Source organism: Stigmatopora nigra, chromosome 12, assembly GCF_051989575.1.
Source record: "Stigmatopora nigra isolate UIUO_SnigA chromosome 12, RoL_Snig_1.1, whole genome shotgun sequence".
NCBI classification, from domain to species: Eukaryota; Metazoa; Chordata; class Actinopteri; order Syngnathiformes; family Syngnathidae; genus Stigmatopora; species Stigmatopora nigra.
Genome location: NC_135519.1, coordinates 12889985 through 12913450, shown reverse-complemented (window position 1 = coordinate 12913450; position 23466 = coordinate 12889985). Strand labels below are relative to the sequence as shown.

The following is a 23466-nucleotide window of genomic DNA, read 5'->3' as shown; positions in this document are numbered from 1 at the left end:
CATCATGCACTTCATGTCCCTTTTTTTTTGTATGCCAGATAGCTTTGAATTGTTCTAAATCTATGGTAGGATTATGTATGGTATTGAGTCAATAGTGTATGTGTATAATTTTCAATTACTTCATGGTTTAAATGTGATTTTTACAAAAAACATGACCAGACTTTTGGTCGCTGGTCACTTGTACTTCGATATTAAACAGTACTTCGATATTAAACGGTACTTAGATATTAAACAGTACTTAGATATTGAACAGTACTTAGATATTGAACAGTACTTAGATATTAAAGAGTGCTTAGATATTAAAGAGTACTTAGATATTAAAGAGTACTTAGATATTAAAGAGTACTTAGATATTAAAGAGTACTTAGATATTAAACAGTACTTAGATATTAAACAGTACTTAGATATTAAACAGTACTTAGATATTATGCAGTACTTAGATATTAAACAGTACTTGGATATTAAACAGTACTTAGATATGAAACAGTACTTAAATATTATGCAGTACTTAGATATTATGCAGTACTTAGATATTAAACAGTACTTGGATATTAAACAGTACTTAGATATTAAACAGTACTTAGATATTAAACAGCACTTAGATATTAAACAGAACTTAGATATTAAACAGTACTTGGATATTAAACAGTACTTAGATATTAAACAGTACTTAGAAATTAAACAGTACTTGATCGGAAATCAGACCGTCAATTTTAGAAGAAAATCCATCGTTTTGGATCTACAAGACACAATTTTCACCCAATATCCTTCTGAGAATTGCTTTATTATTTTCCCAACAGTACTCCATCAAATTCGGAGGTTAATATCATGTCAGTATTATCGGTTTACACTGACATTTGATGGGGATAATAGTGTCATCTATTAAAATTGAATACATTCTTTATGGCCTCCAAGACATTTTTAATAGGCCTCGTTTGAACATTGCTCAAAGTCAGAGCAAGAAATCAAGCCATTTTTGTATAAGAGTCCTCTACATTTTATCCGCTTGGCATCTCATTTTCATAACTACTTTTAAAACATTTTTAATACAAAATCGTTTGTTACAATTCCGACTGTTCAACTCTGACGTCACTAGGCAACTGGTTCTTATTTATGTATATGTATTTCTTTTTTTCTTTTGGTTAGGATAATGCTGCTAATAAAACACACTAAAATGAACACACACACAGACACACTCATTCTCAAACTACACATGACTTGACACGTCTGTCTGTATTTCGTTTTTGTCTCATCTACTACGACTAAAGTGTCCCTACGGCTTTTTTTCTTTCAAGTCGAGCAGACGAAGCTCTTCTCGGCTCTTGTCCTTCTTTACAAAGTCACACCGTGACACACACACGTTTGACGTAAAGTTGTCCTTCAGCTTTTCTCGTGTACGCCTGAAGGTCGGGTGTATTTTCTACGTTTTTTATAGAGAGCTCAATCGCTATATCGGTGAGATGGTACGAATTTGTAAACGTGGAAAAGGGGTAAATATTTTCCTCGAATGGATGAGCAACACGTCTCAAGTCACGCGTGGATGTTTTTGGTCGGATTTGAATTTCAAATCAGTTTTACACAATTAGGCTTGGAGACGTAGGGTTTGAAGCGTGGAGGTAAATATTGCTTTAGGACTCTGATGGATGTCGTTTGGCCTGATAAAAACTGGGAATGAGAAGGGCATTAAAAAATGGAAGCGTGACTGTTCTGAAGTTGGGAGATAATATTCGTGGCTCGCGGTACGAGAACCAGTGTTGCGCCGTGTTAATAGTCGTAAATTATGACGGATTCTTGTATTTCTTTCACGTAGCTGGGAATGATTGTTTTTGGGCTTGTTTTTTTTTGCACACATCCTTCATATTCAACAACAGCCTTATCTACACTTTCAAAGTTATACTTAAGGTCTCATTTCTAACGCAATACTCTGAGAAAAATACATGTATTGTGATTTTGCATATACATTACTTAACAGGACAGACTTCTAGAACATGTTCGTACTATTTTTGTCCTTTATTGCCCTGATATTGATTTTATCTCATCAAACCTCAGTCACATTACTTTCTATGTTATGCACACTCAAAGTTGGTGCGTCTTATCGTCAACACAGCCTGGAAAAAAACAAAGATTTAAAGAAATTTCGGTACTCCTTAAAAGACATTCATTGAACATAACAGACTTCTAGAACATGTCCGTACTATTTATTCATCAAAACTCAGTCACACAACTTTCTATGTTATGCACACTCAAAATGGGCGCTTAATATCGCCAATACAGCCTGACAAAAACAACGATTTAAAGGAATAAAACAGTAACTCTGACGTCAACAAATTTCGGTACCCAGTAAAAGACATGCATACACGTTATATTGATTTTATCTCATCATACCACAGTCACGCAACTTTCCATGTTATGCACACTCAAAATCCACTCATAATCGCCAACACAGCCTCACAAAAACAAAGATTTAAAGGAATAAAACACAAGAAATTTCAATGCCCGGTTAAAGATGTGAAACATCACATCCTCACATATGGAAGGGTGTCTGTGGAATCTGTGCTCGGGCGTTTAATAAACGACGCCCATTGATCCACCCAGGTGATTAATGTGCGTGCCTCCATGCTTAAGTTATTTTCCTGAGAATTTAGAACATGGGTGTCCAAAGCTGTCCTCAAGGACCACATCCAAAAGATACGACATGAATATAAATATCAATAATAATGTCCGTGGCTAATCCTTTGAGGGGTGTAGAATCTTGATTTTTGCTTCTAAAGTTCCTCTAGCAAAAAGATCGTGATTTTAATGGTGATCACTTTTACCCATGGCTTCTTGACTTGATAATGTAGGTGGTCTGGAATCCCAAAAATACCGCCGTAGGGCTTCCTGGGGCTGAAATGACTTTGCAAAACCTGCACACTTTTGGATGTTAAAAGGTACCCTTCTCTTAACTCTCCATTTTTTTTTTGCTTTATCTCCGCAGGCTGTGGAGACAAACTTGGCCTCCAAGGATAGTCACTGGGTTTATGCCAATGAGGTGAGTCTAAATACAAACACCATTTTTTTTCCAGGTTTTTAAACATTTTTTGCCGTTTTGATCAACAAAAGCTTTGAGCGGCTATCGCATAATATTCTTGGCGGACATTAAGCCAAATTCTATTCTAAAGTGAAGGTCGTAGTCTAAAGAGTCAAGTGTGCTTTTAGTGAATTCCGACTCCCCCTCAGACTCTTTTGTTTCCAATGGTTCCAATTATTCGGAAAAGCAAATGGATGGACGGAAGCAAATAAAAAGCTTGCTCCCAGTTGACCTTCTGGAAGAATTTGCATTTTAGTTCCCAGTAGGAAACTTACTTTCCGGAATAACTCACACATACACACACACACGAATACTTATTGGTATCCATTTATCATGTTTAAACAAATTCTAAGTACAGAAAGATGTCACTGGAATTAGTGTTCAAGGCTGTATTGATCCGTTGAGATGATTAATGAGTAGAATTGTTTAGAATGGAGGTGTGGTTAAGCTTTAAGCCTAACTGTAAAAAATTGATTATTAGTATTGAAATAGATAGGTAGAATTTGAATTCGGAACAGTTTATTATAAACTATAATACTGTTTTTTTTACTAAGGGATGTTTCCCTGCAAGTAGCTTCAGCCAATAAATACATATTAAAAAGAAAAAAAAAATATATATAGATGTATAGATATTAGTCACATTTTTGGGAGGGCATTTTTTATTTTTATTCATAAATTAAGAACAAAAATAGGGTAAATTAAAATGGAAAACAACAGGATAAATAGGCCTCTCTTAACATAATAGATTTTGAGATAATTATAGCCAAAAAAATACAGGCTTTTGGTGGTCAGAAATATATATATTTAGGTCATACTTGTTGTATTAGTGGCGGGCTTTGAAAAAAAAAATAGTGCGACTTATAGTCCAGAGAACGTGTTAAACTGGCCAGTTTAAATGCATCGACAATCACTATTACAATATTTAGGGCGTGTAAACAACTATATTTTTTTAATTAATGTATTAGTTATGGAAGATTTTTGCCTATTCTGTGTTCTGCAGAAAATTCCCTAATAATTGCAGACACTTTTCAAGCAGTGATTTAAAAAAAAATACCATTTTGTATTGTGAACTGACATTGCTGTTGCTGTAAAGTGTAATTTAGCTTAAGTGACAAATCATTAAGCAAGAAGGGGTGAATATTGATTAGGAAAGGTTAATGAGGCATTTGGTTTTGCTTTGCTTGCAGTCCAAATGGGCTTCACCTCACGTTACATTTGTTTTTCTTTTTGTTTAGATTTATTTTCTAATTGCTACCTAGAGTTGGCTTTCAATCTGTTCATCCAGCCATGTGGGTAAAATATTACCTCACATGGCGTAGAGAGAGGCCTTGAGCCCCAGAAAATCCGTTCTGTCTGCCTTCTTTAATTCATATTATTGGCTTTGTATGCCTCACATGGCAGCACAGAAAAAGGCTTTTTGCAGTCTGAGCCGGTTTGATAAGTGAGAAGCTATCATTTTTAATTCCAAGCAGTCTTCATACTCGAACTACTGCATTCCTTTATTACAATCTTGGAGAAATTATAGATGTGCTAATGCTGTATTCTCTGGCTTGCGGCTTGATTTGATGGCCTGACAAAATGTGTCTTCGAGATAATGTTACAATTGCGCTTTTTCCGAAAGGTGATGGAACTTAACCTAAATCTTAGGACTATAAAACAAGTTATTTATTTTTCTTTCCTTGTAGTAGATACTCTTTAGGCTTTAATTATCTAAAGGAAACTGCTTGTTCACCTTGAAAAGAGGATAGTATATTCAGTAGCTTTTTCTTAGTCATATGAGATGTTTATATTACCGTATTTTCACGACTATAAGGCGCACCACATTATAAGGCGCACTGTCTGTCTATTTTGGAGAAAATTTAAGACTTAAGTGCGCCTTATAGTCGTGAAAATACGGTAGATCATTTGAAAGCAATGTTTCCCTCTAAGCGCAATTGCGCATTACTTTCGTCTTCTCTGCGCAGCAGCAATCATATGGCGCGCAGTAAATAAAATCCAAACTTTATTTTTTTTTGTTTTTTTTTTACCCCTTTCCCCATGATGGCGCCGTTTACACGGCAGCCAGTGGCAGTAGCTCTGTCCACTCTTTAGTTTTTTTGTGTTTTACACCATGTTTTACATGAAAAATTACAGGGAACATTGCTTGAAAGACAATTATATTCTTTATACACGCATGGATATACATTTTTTCAGTTTAACAGACAACTGAAAGGTGAGCTAAAGGATGTTCTTGAGGTTATTTGAATCATTTACTATATTCTAAAGCAAAACGAGGGGTAAAAATACAGTCCATCAATTTTATTTTTAATCCTAAAGAGACAAAAAATAACATGACCTTCTCTTCTTATGCCTCTGGATAGACATCCAAATGAAGCAAGTCATTTTATCACTCAATCCTAAAGGGATATATATAATTGTACGCGAGAAAGTGCATATAACTCAATCATGACATTCATTTCAAGCGTATGATCTCTACACCCAGAAGTGACTGAGTAAGCTTCAATCCCCAACACCCCCGTATCCCCAACAGCAGGCCTCTCACATTTCATTCAACTCCAGCTCCACTGAAGGATATGTTAATCCAACATAGACCGCGAAGCGTGAATGTTGATGCTTCGCTTCAAAGACGGGCCAAAGCACACTGAAGTGAGATGTAAGACGAGGAGGTTTTTTGTTTAAAACCACTGGGTTACATTTTATTTTAGTAAAAATCCGATCACGGGATCGGAATTTTGCAAAGATCGGCATTTGGTGGAAAAAGATCGGGGTTTTTACTATGTATTTCCTGATGATTGTTTTTAAGTATTCATTGGCAATGATATCCATTTTGATTGAAATGGCAAATTGGATTGAAGGCATGTCACTGTTAATGAAATTTAAACATACTAATCACTCGATTGTCAGACTTCGTAGTTCCAAAAAAAATCAGTGAATGGCGAACTTTGTAGTTCCAAAAAATGTCACTCGATGCCAAATTTCGTAGTTCCAAAAAATATCATGTACTATATCTTTTTTAATGGCAGTGATTGAGTGCAGGCCTACAAAGGCAAAATAATCCGGGATTATAGGAATTGGAGTTTTCTCTAATCCAATCAAGTGATCGCAATCCGATTTTTCGAAGATCGGAATCAGGTGAAAAAGTTTTTTGAGTTTTTTTTCCATCCTTTTTTATCAGTACAAAGCAACAAAATAATCTGAATTGACAAGTGTATTGTCAAGGGATACAAACATGTATTTTTTGTGATAAATGAATTCCCAAAGTATCTGTATTGGCGGACTTTGAAAATCAGGTGCAAAAACTTGAGCAAAAAAAATATGACATCGGAACAAGTCTAGGCTAAAACCATTGTTTTGCTTCAAGATCAAAATCCATAATAGTAGTAAAAATAAACATTCCTTTATCTGGAAATGGAGTCGAGCAATTGTAGTAACAAATAGCCAAAACTTCATCTGTTCATTTTCCAAAGTTCGCAAGCAGCCCTCCATGGAGAGCATTAATATTTAATACTTTAGGTCGTAAGCTGATATTGGAACCCAGGATTTCATGACTATGTGGTTAACCACTATAAAGAAGCCATGTGTAACTGTGAAGGAAATGTAGCTGCATTTCACTGCTTTTTTTACTCCGTTCAGATGCAAATAAAGTTGCTTTGAGCCGCGAGAGGCACACTCGTTGCAGTACGCAAGTCGTTTAAGAAAGGGAAGAGAGCCTTCTACAAAAGTGGAGTGTAAGAAAGTGGCACATACTTGTTTTTGGCATGGAAAAATTCACATGGAGTTGGAAGTTGTTTTGTTTTGTCTCTCCAAAAATCATGATGGTGACACTCGACAGCGTTGTGATGAATGAGGTGCGACCGACAGAGTTGAGGAGGAGAAACGAGAGATGATTGATGTCCATGGGTAGTGTCGTAATTGAAAAACTTGCCTGACATCGTTATGGACACCCCAAAAAAAAGTAGGATTACTATTAAGGCTATGTATCCATACATACATGGAAAAGCAAGTTTTTGAGGTCTGAAGAAGAACTGGTTAGTCACTTATGCAAAAAAATACATTTTGAGTTTTGATTTATTAAGGGGACAGAACATATTCATGAATATATCCATATTTATGTTAATGAACATATGTAAGATTATAGCTGAGGGTTAATATCCATCTTTAATCCCTTGTGTGTCTTGAAGGTAAATGATGGCACACTTTTAGACAGCGTTTTTGATCACAATTTTGTTCGTCTAACAGTCCGGATTTCTTTTTTAGATGATTGGCCAAGAGTTTCAGAAACTGGAGTTCACGTATTTTAATTGGTATTGAGTTCTAGGCATGTACTTTTTGGGGAACTACACAGTCAACTCTAGAGCCAGCTCTTGTTATTGTAATGGCATTTTTTGGATGAAATCTTGCAGTGTAAAAGGAGCTTTGTAATGGAATATTTTGCAAACTAACTTAGCATTTGCATATTTAACAATATTGTCCTAGTTCAATTCTATGTTTACAGCTGAAAATCCTGTTCTATTTGATGGTCTTTCCTTCTACACCACAAAAAAAACTAAAACGCTGATCTTAGACCAGTTGTACACCCTGAAGTGTTAGCTAGTCATTTATTGGGTACATCAAGAAAACCAATTATTTTGGGCATATGTGCTAGTGTAAGTAATTTTGTTTTTCTGGTCATTGTACAAGTATATGGTGAATATATCCCAGAATAATGGCTTGTTGAATGAGAATTGTGATGATAAATTATTCTCAAGGTAGACTCGGGTAGAGAGTGGGGCGAAAGAGCCTCTGGTTAGTAGGCTTGATTGGGGATAAGGACAATTTTCAGTAGCGGTAACACTTAATGGCTTAAAAGTAATTGGATGACAAAGGTGTTGGGTTTTGATTGGATGGAGAAATTACAATTTAAATTGAGCGGACAAGACAAAATGTGCTTACAAGGCAGAATGGTGAGTCTCATTGGATAACTTTGTTACAGACCCAAATATAGACTATATATATACATATATAATATTTTTTACACCATTTTGCTTATGCCAGATGCACCAGTTTTACATTTTCTGGTGCAAAATGCAGGAAAAGTACCAATTAGTAGATTTTTTAATAGTATTTTTTTAATTTACCGTATTTTAACGACTATAAGGCGCACTTAAAAGTCTGGAATTTTTTCCAAAATAGACAAGGCGACTTATAATCCAGTGCGCCTTATATATGGAGAAAAATGTCATTCATTGACGGTGCGCCTTTATATGTGATGCGCCTTATAGTCGTGAAAATACGATATTTTTTTACCGTCTTAGCGAGTGTCTCTGAAGTTGAACTCTATAATCTTCCAATTTTATTTTCACAGGTGCATTCAACTGGAAGCAAATGCGCGAATCAGACAAACAAATAATGAAATTACTTACACGTCATTCCACTTTGTTGCTTTCCGATGGGATGGATTTCGTTCCAATTAGTTGGTCTTACCGCGAATCTAAAGTTAAGTGCAGAAAACGGTTCAAGTGCAATTCTCCCTGGAACCACCCGGCAACTTATTTTGCATTCAACCGTAAAATGACGGCAAATTTTTCTATTTTCTACTTTGGATTTTCTATCGTTATTATTATACACTACGTCCAGTTTACTTGGCATCTCTTCAACCATACTTTAATTTCGCCTCCCTGCACAGCACGTTGATGTCTAATTAATTAAAAGTGCCGGCATGATTACTAGTAAAAAAAAAAAAAAACTTGATTAAAGATTAATAGCCAGGACCGAGTGGCGAGCAGAGGATCATTTAACCTTTCTGTCAAATGAGCTGGATTTGATTAATGTTTAGGCTTGTCTTGCTGTCATTGACACCAAGTTGCATTGTGCTTCTTTGGGTTTATCTCCCTACCCTTAAATTTCATGCAATATCTTTACTCGTATTTGGATTTATTTTGGAATGTTAATGCAGGAACAATGTGTTTTATCTTAAAATTATGCAAATTTGTCTTAGTAACCTGAGGCAGAAATCTAGTTAGATGAGTAAATAAGCAAAATAGATAAATGAATGCAATTATTGGGGAGTTTGTGCTTTTTTTTAATGAGTTTGTAATGGAAATGTTTAGTGAAGATATTATTAGGCACCCAAAATGCAAAATAATAGCACTCCAATGGGATATATGTGATATAAATACTTTAGATTGGTTGTTCTTATGAGTCTTAGCACAAAAGGTTGTCCATCCAACACTTGTGAGGATAATGGGTTCAGAAAATCAATTAATACATATACATGTTTTCAATTGTGTCAGTATATGTTAATCAGCTGTATTTTCTGTATTCATATTTTTGCATACACTTTATAGCAATGCACAAATGAATGCGTAAAAGTTAAGATGTTCAATTTTTTTATACTTGTTTTGGTGGCCTGGAAGAAAAACTTGTTGGTAATGACCTTTAACTGGTATTTTGTGTCCCTTTCCCTACTAACAGGAAGTGAGTGACGCAGATATCATGGAGCTGGTTCACAGTTCCCTGGGCCGAATGACCCTCATCCGTCAGGTCTTCCCACTGTGGAGGGACACCAACGTTCGTTGCATGAGGAACAATCACCGAATCTCCTCGCTGTTGTGTGACCCCCAAGAAGGCTACCTACAGTCCCTGGAGGTAACGTTGACACTGTCAAGGATCCGTCACCCCCACTTTTTACCACCCTTTCTCATTGTTTTCCTTCTAAGTGATGGCACGACATTGATAGGATTCTCAATCACGACGCAATTGCCTTCTCGACTTTAAGCAAAAACGAAGCAAATGGCCCGTGACGTGACATTTTGCCAAATAACACTCAACCAATAACAAATAGCCAATTAGTGATTAATTGCAACGCCTAAAGAAATCGTTACGCGCCGTTATATTTTGCCACCGTCGTGCAAAAGGGATGTTTACAAAGAAAGTGTCATATTGCTGGGAATTCTAGTTTAATCATTTTGGAGAAGGTTGAATTAAATGAGATCTCGAGAGATTGAGTTTTTTGTAATGCTTTAATTTTGTTTGAAGGGACGAGTTATCCACAAACTGCAAAGTATGTCTATGTAGATTATGAATGGGTTTTGTTTTTGAACCACAAGGGCAGAATTTGGGGTAACTTTCTGTTTTTGACCCTAGTTTTTGTGCAATTTATTATTTTTAACTTTTATTTAATCTGGTGTTGTTCTTCTGACATAGCTGTTTATTTTAAAATGGAATTTTAAACAAGATTGGATAATATCTTAACTAATGATGTCCCCGATTACGTCAAAGTTATAAAATCGGAATTTGGTAAGAAATAAAAATCTAAATTGGATTGGGTTGTTAAAATTATTTACTTAATTTTAAGTATTAACTCAATGCCCGCCTTCCTAGTTAAAATAATTTAATTTTTTTTCGCAAATTGGACCTGAACACATTTTAAGAAGATCGGATTTGGTTGTAATTTTTTTAAAGATTAATGTTTTGATTAAAGCGCCACAAAGGAACAAAATATGATGTAAATATGTTGACAAAAGAAACAAAAAAATGTGTTTTTTAACTACACAACATCGATAAAAGATCGGAATCGGGTGGAAATTCTAAAAAAATAGAGATGGGCAAGGGTATTGTCAGAAAAAAAACGAACAAAAAATATTAAATAATTGACGTGTCGGATCGTCAAAATGATACTTGCATAAGGAAATATAATTATTTTCTGATCTTGTTTTAAACACCAGCCCGTACAACGCCGCCGTCGTCCCCCGCCCGACGCTAAAAAAAAAATGGATTTATTAATAAGTCATCTTAGCCTCTTTCCTCAAGGCGAGCGGTAGACGCTCTGCCGTCACAGGACATAAACGCTTAATTGTCTGCCCTGACTATGATCAATATGAAAATGCGCCACCTGGAAGCAAAGCGCGCGAGGGTGACGGCGTACTGTCAAGTGCTGGGAGACGGAGGGGGGGGAGTATCAATCCACTGCCGCAGAGCGAAAGAAAGACTCGGTTTTTATTCATGTACAATCAAGCTGAGTGTTTGCTATCATCTCAAAATGTCAAATGAAGACTTTCTCCTTTTGAAAGACACAAGTTCGTTCTATCATGTGGAGAAGGACAGCAATTGGCTGCCGGGAAGTGCTTTGTCCGTTGAAAAATTGAACAGATTTATTGTTTTCTCTTATTTTCTTTGATTACATGTGTCAAAGTAGCGGCCAGGGGGCCAAATCTGGCCCACCGCATCATTTTGTGTGGCCCAGGAAAGTTAATGATGAGTGCTGACTTTCTGTTTTAGGATCAAATTAAAATGAAGAGTATAGATTTATATTAAATTTCCTGATTTTACCCATTTTAAATCAAAAATTGTCATTTTTTAATCGACATTTCTCTCAACAGGTGTCCAATCTTTACCTGTATGACAGCGTTCTGATGCTGGCCAACGCCTTCTACAGAAAGCTGGAAGACCGAAAATGGCACAGCATGGCCAGCCTCAACTGCATGAGGAAGTCCACCAAGCCGTGGAATGGAGGCTGGTCCATGCTGGACACCATACAAAAGGTATTCTTATTGGAGTAGTCCATCTTGTTCAACAATAACAACTTTGATTTAGTCCGATTAGGATTTATTTTATTGTTTTCGGATGTCAGAGCTTCCGTTTTTGTCTAATTTCAATGATACAAAATGCTCTTACATACCCGTCAACTTCTGTTTTCTCGTATTTTATACATTCATGATCATTTCAAGTTGTATACGCCCGTACAACAAGTTTTGTATGGGATTTTTTTAAGTGCGTTTTTTTTTGTAAATTCAATATTATTTTACCCATTTTGGCTCAAATCCAGATTGTCTCAGTCAATGTTAGCAGACAAAAACAGCATTACAGATATGACATTTTTGGAGAAAATTTTAGCCTTTTAAGTGCACCCTATGTGAGTAAATATGTTGCATTTGTATGTTTTTTTAAATCATGAATTTTAATCAATAATATTTTCTTTAATTGTTGTTCTGTTGGGAGCACTGCTGGATTTTAGGGGCTTCGTTTCATGAAGTCACAAAACAGAATTTTGTTTATTTCGGCTCAATCGTAAATTAATGTTGATGGTAGACAATCACGACACTTTTATTTTCGCATTAGATAAGCGGACAAGGTCTGAAAAGGAAACAAAATAATTTGGTTTTTGGTAGCACTGGATAGAAATCCAGCAAAAAACTGAAACTGAATGTTTTCTTTGTATAGGGCATCTGCATTAGTAACAAAAACAAACTATTTTCAATGATATACAATGTCTTCTATAGACTTGCTCTATACAAATGCCTTTCAAAAACAGACACGGTTCCTACATAATGATAACATGATTTCCCCTGATTAATATCATGTTATTTCATTAAGCTCTAGTGAGATACATGATACGCAAGTCAAGTGTGTGTGTAGCTGCAGGCCATTTTCATTTTTAACTCCCACTTGGAAGTGCATAAAGTATCAGCATCATTAGGTCTCCTTTGTTGTGACATTTTGGTGTTCCCCTTTCTCACTCATGCCTGCAGGGGCGCATCAGCGGTTTGACAGGACTGATGGACTTCCGAGCAGAGGGTTCCAATTCGCACGTACAATTTGAGATTCTGGGAACCAGCTACAGCGAGACCTTTGGGAAGGATGCTAAACGGGTGAGTCGGGTTTGAACACTCATTTTTGGCTTTGCAACATAGTACTTTTCTTCATTTATATACCAGGTTACAATGTTTTACGTATTTGATTATGGCGGCCATTGAAGTTTGTGTAGTCGTATAAAATGTTGGAAAATTTAAGTAGGCTAGTCGTATAGAAATATTTTTATAGGTGCTATTTTCAAAATAGCAAAAGTCCCCGTGACATTTACTCATGAAGCTGCTTAGTGGCAATTTTTTGACATATTGTGGGTCTCACAACAAATACTGTATTAGTAGCATTTTCTTGTATTCTGGTGAAATATGGGAAACTTTATCACAATGACATTTTAAAAAGAGTTTTGGCATCAGAAGCTGAATTTTGAAGTTCTTGGGTTTTTAAGCATGATTCTAAGGCTAAGAATTGCGGTAATAGGCAGAAATTTCACAAAAATCTTATAAAATATTTATGATTTAAAATTATTTGGTAATTTTGGAGGAAAAAATTGGTAAAAAAGGACATTTTCCAAATACGGAATGATATAAAGTTCCAATACAATCTAATTTAGCCACCAAATCCAACAGTTTAAAATCGTGAGCTATGCATTTTGCATTAAAAACTCTCATAGCAACACAAACAACTAAAAATTATACTATCTTAAGTATTTATTTATTCTACCTGTCAGCACCCGTTTTGAACAAAATATTATTTGTAGTAAGGAAACAACAATTGTCAAAACAAATAACTCATTAAAAATGATAGACCTCTAAATATTTAGTTGGGAAAATAAATACTTCATCAGACAAAGTTTATATACACAAATCAGTATTAAAGTTCTTGACACCATTTAAAACCTGTGTATCTAATACTATATTATTAGAATAATAATTTTGCAATTACTAATATAAAGCAAAAATCAGTACAGGGCAGAGAAAGGTTGACAGCATCAATGGTATTATTACCAGTTGTTATGGTAACATGAATTAAAAAGATTTTTTTCCCCTACACGGACATTAGCTATTATATTTTACATTAGTAGATGTCCATTTTTCCATTTTTCACAATACTATATGACAGATATAACAGCGTTTCAAGCCTAGCCCGGTTTGTATCTCGAATTTTTTTAAAGCCGATATAGATTTGCACTCAACAGGCAGTGTGAAGCACTAAGAAAAACATTTTTTTCTTTTAATATTCTCTCCATGTGACCTCTTACGGTGTGAAGGAAACAATAGATCATTTTCCCCGAGACCTCGCCACTAACCTCTGCAGTGTTCCTGCTCCATTAAAAGACTTTAGGTGGCTCTTTAATGCTATATTTTTCACGGCACGTCGTCTGCCAGATACTGTAAAGTGGATGACACATACTGTTGTGGCTCATTAGGCATCAAAAAAAGGAACACATTAATGATACATGTCTTCCAGGGTCACAATGAACGACATTAAAATCACACAAAAGCATCAAACAACCTTGTGGAAGTAGAAAGATGTCCTCTAAAGACTAGAGAATAGTCCGACATTGTTGTAATTTCTTTGTTGTGGTGTGTAATTCAACTTAGCCTTTTGATTACTTAGAATGATTTTTTCATTTTGTCTCATCACTGGCTTAAATTGCAAAAAAATTAAAAGAAACAAATGCAAAAATAATGTTTTGAAGTTAGTATAACGGTCTTTGCACCCAGTAGAAACGAAAAATAATGTTTTCTTAGTTAGGAACACGGTCTTTGCACCCAGTAGAAACGAAAAATAATGTTTAGATTCTGTTAGGTGCTGCCATCTATCGCAAATTTGAAGAAATATTCCTCTTCCGGACACAGCTGGATGCAAAAATGATGTTTTGAAGTTAGCACCATGGTTCTTGCACCCCGTAGAAACGAAAAATAGTGTTTAGAAGTTAGCACCACGCTCCCTGCACCCATGTAAACGAAAAATAACGTTTTGAAGTTAGCACCACGCTCCCTGCACCCCGTAGAAATGAAAAATAATGTTTAAAGTCCATTAGGTGCTGCCATCTCTTGTCGATTTAAAGAAATAATCATGTTTCGTAAACAGCCGTTCGAATGTAAACTAAAGACAAATACGGACGAACATTTTAGTAGACTTTTTTCGAGTTTTAAATTCCGAAAAGTTCTCATTTTTCAAGAAAACAACCATAAATATTCGATTGTATAATCTTGTAAAGATAATTGTATCCACTATCATTAGCAAATGGATGTAAAACCTAACAAATGATCTTGGGATAGAATCATAACTTGAGCCGCCAAACTTCAGTCCGCTTTATCTGGGAGCGCCGCCGAGCGAGATTAAACCGATCATCTGCGTCCCCTCGGCAGTAATTTGTTTGTCGCCTCCTCCTCCTCCTCCACCGCCGCCGACGTCCCGATTCCGTCAAGGGGCTTCCCGCTGAATGAAGAGGAATTGACTTTCCCAATCTATGCCGAGCGCCACTGACCAGAAACTGTAATGAAGATTTAATCACCGCTCATCCCGCGGCTCAAATCACCACTCGTATCCTTCAACACTCTACCATCAACAACTCTCCAAGTCGACCAGTCATCTCCTCCTATGCCAGAGCATATTTTAACGTCCTCACCCAACACGTGCTCACTTGTATTTCCAATCAAAACCCCCGAAAACCACAGCTACCACATGCCAACTACGATTACTGGCCGTGTCTTTATATCTGTCGGCCTCAAACACTCTCTATTAGAGCCTTGGTATAAATATTCCGAAACTCTCGTCAGACTTGCTCGCCATTAGACTCCGATCTCCTCATCCTCGCTTCTTCTAACTTACTACCACGATAACCTTCCTCCTCCCTCCCCCTTGGCTGGGCTATCTACCCTCTCCATCATCGTTTATCTGCATCCAGTCCATTTTCCTCCCAGCCTGATGGCTCTTAGATGAGGCGTCTCTCTGCTTAAGACACCCTAATGAAGACTGAAATACTATTTCCTAGATGGCCAGTGGAAGTTTGCGCCTCCTGCTGCAGAGTGATCGATGCCGTTCTGGTTGTTTTGCTTCCAACCCGCTTCGCACTTATTGATGTGTCAGCTTCTTCCTAAGCAGATATTGCAATCGGCCTCCTCTCTCGTTCCAGACCAGGCTCTTTGCACCGGGGAAAAAAAAAAGGGCGCTCGTTTATATGTCATCGCCGCTCTTAGCTTGGCGTCTTTCACGCAACGGTCAGAATTGATTTGGTGAGGGTACGCGTTCACTGACTGGATCGGCCATCTGTGCTCAGTGGGATGTTGTAAGGGGAAAAAATAGGCTTTGCGGTAGGAGATTCTCTTGACTAAGAGTTTTTTTTTAGTGAGGAAAATGACAAATTTGCTCATTATTTGACCCGAAAAGCTCTGCTGTCGTAAGCAACAATGTGATGGTTTACTTTTAAATGACACTTAGTTGCACTAGAGTGCTAGCTAAGCTTTCCGACTAAAGGCGCCCGGAGAAAAAAACGCCTTAAAAGTCTTAAAATGTTTTTTCAACTGGCGGTCAAGTGCCGTGCGTGAACTGCGTTGGCTTTGTTTTTTGACCCGTCATGACCGTTGCCAAGATACAGAACGGAGAAATATTTTTCTGGATGATTAAACATGAAGTTGGACATTTTGACCCTTTACGTTGTTTCTAAAAAACAAAAAACCACAAAGGTTAAAAAGTGATGTTCGGATTAACATGGTCAGTTCATTTAAGAGTAACTACTTTGGTTTTAGAATACATACATACTCTTCTTAATGTTTCTCGAACTGTATATTAAAGATAAAAATATAGAATTATATGTTCATGTTCTGTTCTTTAGATGCTTAAGGCGTTTAAGTATAGAATAATAATGACAAAAAAATAACCAAAGAAATAACCGTTACAATCGTTTTTTGGGTCATCACTTATTTTCCTTATAACTGAAAATATCAAAAAGGGTAAAAATCTAGAATTATGTATTCATGTTCTGTTCTTTTGATGCTGTAAAACGTTTAAGAATAGCATATAATGACTAAAAAAATAATCGTTACTATCTTGTTTTTTGTTTATCACTTATTTTCTTTAGAACTAAAAATATCAAATAAATTCTGTAGAAGGCAACATTTTATTCTGTGAATTCAACATAGAACACAAGAACGTAGAGCATGACGAAATAAATAGAAGTGCAGTTTTCAAGATAAACCACTAAGGATCAGAACTGACCGAGCAAAATGCGTTTTTCATTAGCGACCTCAGCCTGGCAAGTACAGTCGCCAAATTTTTTCTTTTATTCGAAGAAAAAACAGCCTAATCAGAGCAATAATTTTGTCACAGCTGCCAATTTTGGCCCAAAATGCCACAAAGTAGAGCCCCAAAACAAGGCCCAATGGTCCCTGCCTTCATCTGGCCAAATTGCACTGCCATTATATCTTCCGCCACTGTATAACAGTGCTTATTTGGCATTTGTGTTTGGCTCACATTTTGCCCCCAGAGAACTAGACAGACTTTTACTTTTTTGCCAAAAATCAGCAAAGAATGTGTTACCTGTGTCATTGAACATACAAACATCCATTTTTGTCCAAATTATGGTGACCTGGGTCAATTCATGCAGCCAAGGATATCTTTTTCAATAGTTTTTGATATATTTAGCAGTGTACACATTAGTACTGTGTAAAAAAAAATGCCTTTATCTGATACTCAGTACGGATATTTTGCTGTAAATTAAGACTTTGAGTATTGAATTAAATTTGTAAACTGAACATTTTGGCAGAAGATGCCAACGTGGTTCACTTTAATGCAAAAAAAATGTATTTTGTATTTTTATTGTGTACTAAGCTACCTCCAAGAACATAACGATAAGTTTTACAAAAAAAACAGTTAAAATGCTTTTTATGGTTATAATTCTTCCTGGATCACATTTTATAAGAATTTATTTTAATGCTTTTATGGCAATTCTTATTGTTGTTGAAAAGATAAGATGAGACAGTGTTCTTTTCTTTTTAATTCATTTTCTGACTCACACTAACCACTCTGTCGCCGGGCGAACTATTTTTTCGTCTTTATTTATTTTAAAAAAACACTTTATATCAATACACACTTAACCAAGCATCTCACAAAGTGAACTTTTCCAATGCACAATTCTGAAAGTACTTTGTTCCACTTTTGAGTACATTGTTCCACGTTTATAATGGCGGCGTTCAAGCGGTTCAATGACAAGGATCATCAAACGTCTCCCATCATGAAATGGAAGCACTTGTGATGCAACCACGTTTAAGAAATTGAAATAAATAAATAATGAATCCCTATACTTCTTTTGTCCGTCGGAGAAACAGCCACTGGCATTTCCCCAGCCTCATTAAATATCCAGCTCGCTCGCCATTAGCCAAATAGCCGTCATTATGGTGACTTTTTAAAAAGGCATATCAAGAGTATTTCAATCAATCAATCAATACCGTCAGGCCGTCCCTTTGTGCCGTAGCGTTGCTCACCGAGTAGATTTCCAATGACGTTTGGGTCGTACAAAGCGCCACTTTTTGAGAAAAGATCGATCAAATGCAGACATGTGTTGAAAGTGAGTTGCTTTATTATTGTTTTTAGGACTGTAATTTGTAAGGATTGTATAAAAAAATACAGTAAAAGTACATGTAAGGGATCTCGGAAAAAAAACAACAATGTTAGTGTTGTATGAAGTTAATTGCAGTTGTTCTTTTAGTATAACCTTTATGTATTAAAAAGTAAATAAATGAAAAATACACATTAGATTTGACATAATGTTTCTCGAGAATATTTGGTGTTAGATTTGTTGGCAAGATATTAAAAATAGATCTGATTTTTAAACCTTGAAATAAGTAACATTAATTCATAGTATATTTAGTTTTTATTAAATAAATTATATCCCAACCATTTAAAAATAAAGCTTTTAAAATGAATGTTTCTAATCACCAGATATGCAATTTTTTAAAAATTAATACATAACACTAAAGTACATAATAATAATAACAGAATTCATAGTTATATATGTTAAATTAATGCATAACACTAAAGTACATAATAATCATAATAGTAATAATAGAATGTATAATTATATTTTTATATATAATTTAAAATCTCATATACTATAATGACAATATAAGCATTCAATTCAATAAAGAGCTTGAATGAGAACTTGTGAATAGTTTTTGGGGAATTTTAACAGTTGATCGTTTGCTTGTTATTGTTTAATCCCACAGATATTTTCTTTTTTTATATATATATTAAGGGACTTTGGGATTAGTTTTGGTGAAAAGTTTGCCGGCTGAAAGGTGCTCAGCATCCCATCGAGGCTCGCCATTTGTCCTCGGGCCGTGCTTCTTGTCCTGTCAGCTCCATTGGGAAAGACACCTGAAATGTGATGTGTCACATCCTCGAGAATTCTCCTCCAGCTTGAAGCGCTGATTAACAATTTACACGACATTTCCTTCGCCAGCGCAGACACAACTCACAAAGTTGACACACTGGAAAAAAGAAAAAAAACGTCTTCACGTCCTTTCTCATAAAGTCTTCTAGTTGGGTTACAATAGATTAGCCGTCCTCTCCTTCGATCCACCTATTCCACATCTGTCTTACTCTCATTTCTGATCACTAAACCCGCAGTGGAATAGCTTCCAAAGTGCAGCAAAACATGACGATAGCTTTGCCAAAGATCGCTAACAACATACTAATGGATGTCAGTTGTCGTTCTGGGAACCAGATGCCATTTTAGATACCGCCATTGTTGTTATTAGCCGAAATAATAGCATTTCATGTGTTATAAAACCTGTCTTTACTTTGTGAGTTCTCCATTCGTTTTTCCCTCTAATTTTTGGTTGGTCTGGGCACAAAGACAACCTCCCTGAGCGTACCAGTGTGAGTGACATCATCATTGCTCGCCATGGGCACCAGTATCACACTTGATATAAGCAGGTGTATGTCAATGTTTACTCTAATTTTTCATGTAAAACATGCTGTAAAACACAAAAAACATAAGAGTGGACAGAGCTACTGACACTGGCTGCCACGTAAAATGGCGCCATCATGGGGAAAGGGCTAAAAAATAAACAAAAAATAAAAACTAAAAGTTGGATTTTATTTACTGCGCGCCATATGATTGCTGCTGCGCAAAGAAGACGAGAGTACTGTCCAATTGCGCTTAGAAGGAACATTGTCTCCATTCATTACATTTTTTTGCTTCCACAATTCTTTTTTTGAAGTATTTCTGTGTAGTTTGCTACAAAGAGACCAGAGTCTGAAGGTCATGCACCTCCAGTCTCTCTGACTGCTTCTGCCATTCTTCTTACAGTTGGCGTCATGGGACTCTACCCGAGGTCTCAACGGAAGCTTGAAGGAGAACCGGATCGAGAGTGGGATGCAAGGGGTCACGCTCAAGATCGTCACGTTGTTGGTGAGTTGAATTTCCACTGAAGCTTTAAACTTGGAGTTATTATGTACTTGCAGCAGTATGGATTTGTTCTTTTTGAAATTGTTCCATTTTTTTTTAATGTTTCTTTGTTTTTCCGTTTCTGAAAACTGAGATTTAACTCTCTAGTAAAACTTAATGTATCAATCGTGCGAAAATATAACAAAAGAAAATAACAGCTACCATTTGGCACACATTGCAAACTCCTTTAAACCGAAACATGCATAAAACGATTGTATCCAAATGACTATAAATAATTAAATATTCCACTTTGGGACAAGCTACAAGCTTGTCCCCTAAGTGGAGGTCAAAGTAAACTTTTGCGTCAGGGAAAATAAAAAAATAAAAAACGGCTAAAACCTTTGGGAACGGGTTGAGGACGTGACAAGCTGGACCACTCGTCACCCAAGAGGACTTTTTAAGATCTTTTCCCGCACGAAATGAGGCCATTGGAAAAGCCTTGAAAGTCAACGTGCCCTCCGCCAACTTTCCTTCCCACTTCGACTCACTGCGCTTCCTCTTCTTGTTCACGCATGGCTTCTTCTGCACTGTATTTATTCGCACAAGTTCAGCTTGTCTACTTCATCACGCCATAAACTCCAGTGGGCAAAACCTCACCACTTCTCCCATCCATCCATCACCCCTGTCAGATATTTAAAAAAAAATACAAACGCCTGAACATGGACAATACTGCTAAATATGCAGATGCCACTTTGGTTTACAAAATCTTCCATCACAAAGCTCCTCCTCCATTGCAAGATTTTGTACCCAAAAATTCCAACACCTCAACCATGGCTGGCTCTAGAGGTGACTGTGTAATTCCCTTCAAAAATACTGCTAAATTAGCCAAAGAACCTTCTCTCTTTATACCTGGAACTCAATACTCATTGACATACGTGAACTCCCATTTCTGAACCTGTCAATCTGGCCAATCATTTTAAAGCCTGGCTATTAGACGAACAAAATTGTGATCACAACGCTGTGTAACACTGTGGGGGTGTCCAGTATATATTCATGTTCAACCTTCTTGCGAGTCAAATTGTCTAAAATATATATAAAACGCTTTAGGTATCAACTCATTGGTTGCCATTGACACCATTGTTATGACCTTTTATGTACCAGGGAGTCACAACTACCACAGCAGAAATACCCGGCCAATGAGGAGATAAACACACTATGAAATTAACATTACATGGTAATTTATTAACACCAAAGTCAACAGAAAACCAGGACTTTGGGACAACATAGGCGGACCAAAAGATACTAAAGTGGCACCCTGAAATATAAATGTTTAAAAAAAACACCCACCCAGACAGGTATTCAAATGAACACCCCAAAATACAAGAAATAAGGCCTAAGAGTGCCACTGTGAAAACTGATAGAATAAAAGTATAGACTCAGAAATAATATCCAAATCATTTTGTTGACCTACTAAGCAGCAAAAAGAAAGACAAATGTACGTTTTGTAATAAGTAACTGGCAAAGTACTGGATCTGAACTCAGTATTGGCAGATCCTCCAAATCAGGTGACCCCGGGGCTCAAACCCAGGTTCAAAACTACGTAATCAGAACAACTCCACTTTTAATTCCAGTCTGACATTAAATCCAGATCGAGCCAATTGTAAACGGAAAAGGTTATTTCCATACTGATGAAGTGCCGGCGTCAACGTTGGCGCCGGGTATTATGGGTTACGTAGCCAGAAAATCGTTTTATCGGTTCAGACTGACTTCTGGTGACCGATCGTGGCCTCGACTCCACAGAGCCGTTCGTAGAGAATCACCATGAATGATTCAAGCGAGGGGTGATGAACTTTTTTACTTTGTGTGTGTGTGAGTGCGGGTGTTCCTCTCCACTACGGTTCGCCGACATTTGTTAAGTGTAATTAACTTTCAGGCCCTCTGGGCAAATAAGTAGTGGCGGACTCACATTTCTTAAGGAAAGAATATCTGCATAGTAGAAGTAAGTCTACAGATAAAAGACATTTTTTCAAGCAAGTAGTCTGGCTCTATTTACATCCCATAGACTTTGTATTGGTCTAATCCAAGCTTTATGTTTTAATAGATGGCTTTAAAATCCACTAGAAATGACACTTTTTCTTGATGTGTGGGTAAAAGTAAGCATTGAGTAATGATTTGGTGTGATTTTTTGGGGGAAAATGAATTTATCAAAGTAGTTGGAGACATTTTATGAGATATTAATCGGCCAACATAGAGAAATTTGTTACACGAGGAACCCCGTAGTGCAGCTAGAGTGGCCGTTTGATCATCGTCATGATGATTTGCAACATCGATAAAAAAGCAAAGTTCCCTACTTCCCTTCTTTTGGTCTGTAATACATCCTATGATCTAGCTTCCCAGAATTTTGTCCAAAACATCTTGAGTTCCTCTTTGTTGTCTCACAAGTAGAAATAGTGCTAAGGGTACATTTTTCCAAAAATATCCATTTAGAGCACAGGTGTCAAAGTGGTGGCCCAGGGGCCAAATCTGGCCCACTGCATCATTTTAAGTGGCCCCGGGAAAGTAAATCATGAGTGCCGACTTTCTGTTTTAGGATCAAATTAAAATGAAGAGTATAGATGTATATTAAATTTCCTGATTTTCCCCCTTTTAAATCAACAATTGTTATTTTTTAATCATTTTTTTCTGTGTTTTTAGTTCAAAAATTATTTTGTAAAATCTAAAAATATATTTTAAAAAAATCTAAAATATACATTATTTTAGATCTATAAAAAATTGAATATTCAGGGCTTTTAATCCAGTTATTTTAATCCATAATTGTAATTTTTAAAATTTATTTTTTCTGTTTTTAGTTCAAAAATAATTTAGTAAAATGAAAAAAAATATTTAAAAAAAAAGCTCAAATAAACATTGTTTTAGATCTAGAAAAAAATGAATATTCTAAATATTATATCTAAAATGTTCCAGCCCACATAAAATCCAGTTCACGTTAAAGCAGTTCTGCTTCCAATCTATTGTTGAAGATGTCCAAATCTATCTGAACAGGAAGAACCTTTCGTAATGACGGCAGAGAACATCCTGGGCCAGGCCAAAAGATACAAAGGCTTTTCTATTGACGTCTTGGACGCCTTGGCCAAGATCCTGGGCTTCAAGTACGACATCTACCAAGTCGGGGACGGAAAATACGGTTCGGCGCTCCCGAATGGTTCCTGGAACGGAATGATCGGAGAACTCATTGGCAAGGTCAGTGCAAAGTATTCCGCGTCTCAGACAAGTAATGTCCGAATTAAGATCCAAATCATTTCTGTTGCATCACAGCTACATTTTGTGGTTTTAAGAATAGAGACAAATGACTGAATTTTCTCTAATGGAAGTAAAACATAAAAAACATGTCTCATCTCAAAAGCTTTTATCGTGCAAATCTGCCAGTCGAATA

At 36.4% G+C, this 23466-nt stretch overlaps 1 protein-coding gene across 3 annotated transcripts in view; it reads left to right on the top strand.

The window, feature by feature from the left end:
• The window catches only part of grid1a (glutamate receptor, ionotropic, delta 1a), a 186479-nt gene that overhangs the window by 130386 nt on the left and 32627 nt on the right, over window positions 1-23466 (top strand). For all 3 annotated transcript variants that reach the window (XM_077729383.1, XM_077729380.1, XM_077729382.1), the window contains 6 exons: window positions 2978-3031; window positions 9524-9697; window positions 11431-11592; window positions 12580-12699; window positions 19956-20057; window positions 23076-23273. In XM_077729383.1, coding sequence (XP_077585509.1) covers window positions 2978-3031; window positions 9524-9697; window positions 11431-11592; window positions 12580-12699; window positions 19956-20057; window positions 23076-23273 — 810 coding nt within the window. The remainder of the gene's footprint in view (window positions 1-2977; window positions 3032-9523; window positions 9698-11430; window positions 11593-12579; window positions 12700-19955; window positions 20058-23075; window positions 23274-23466) is intronic.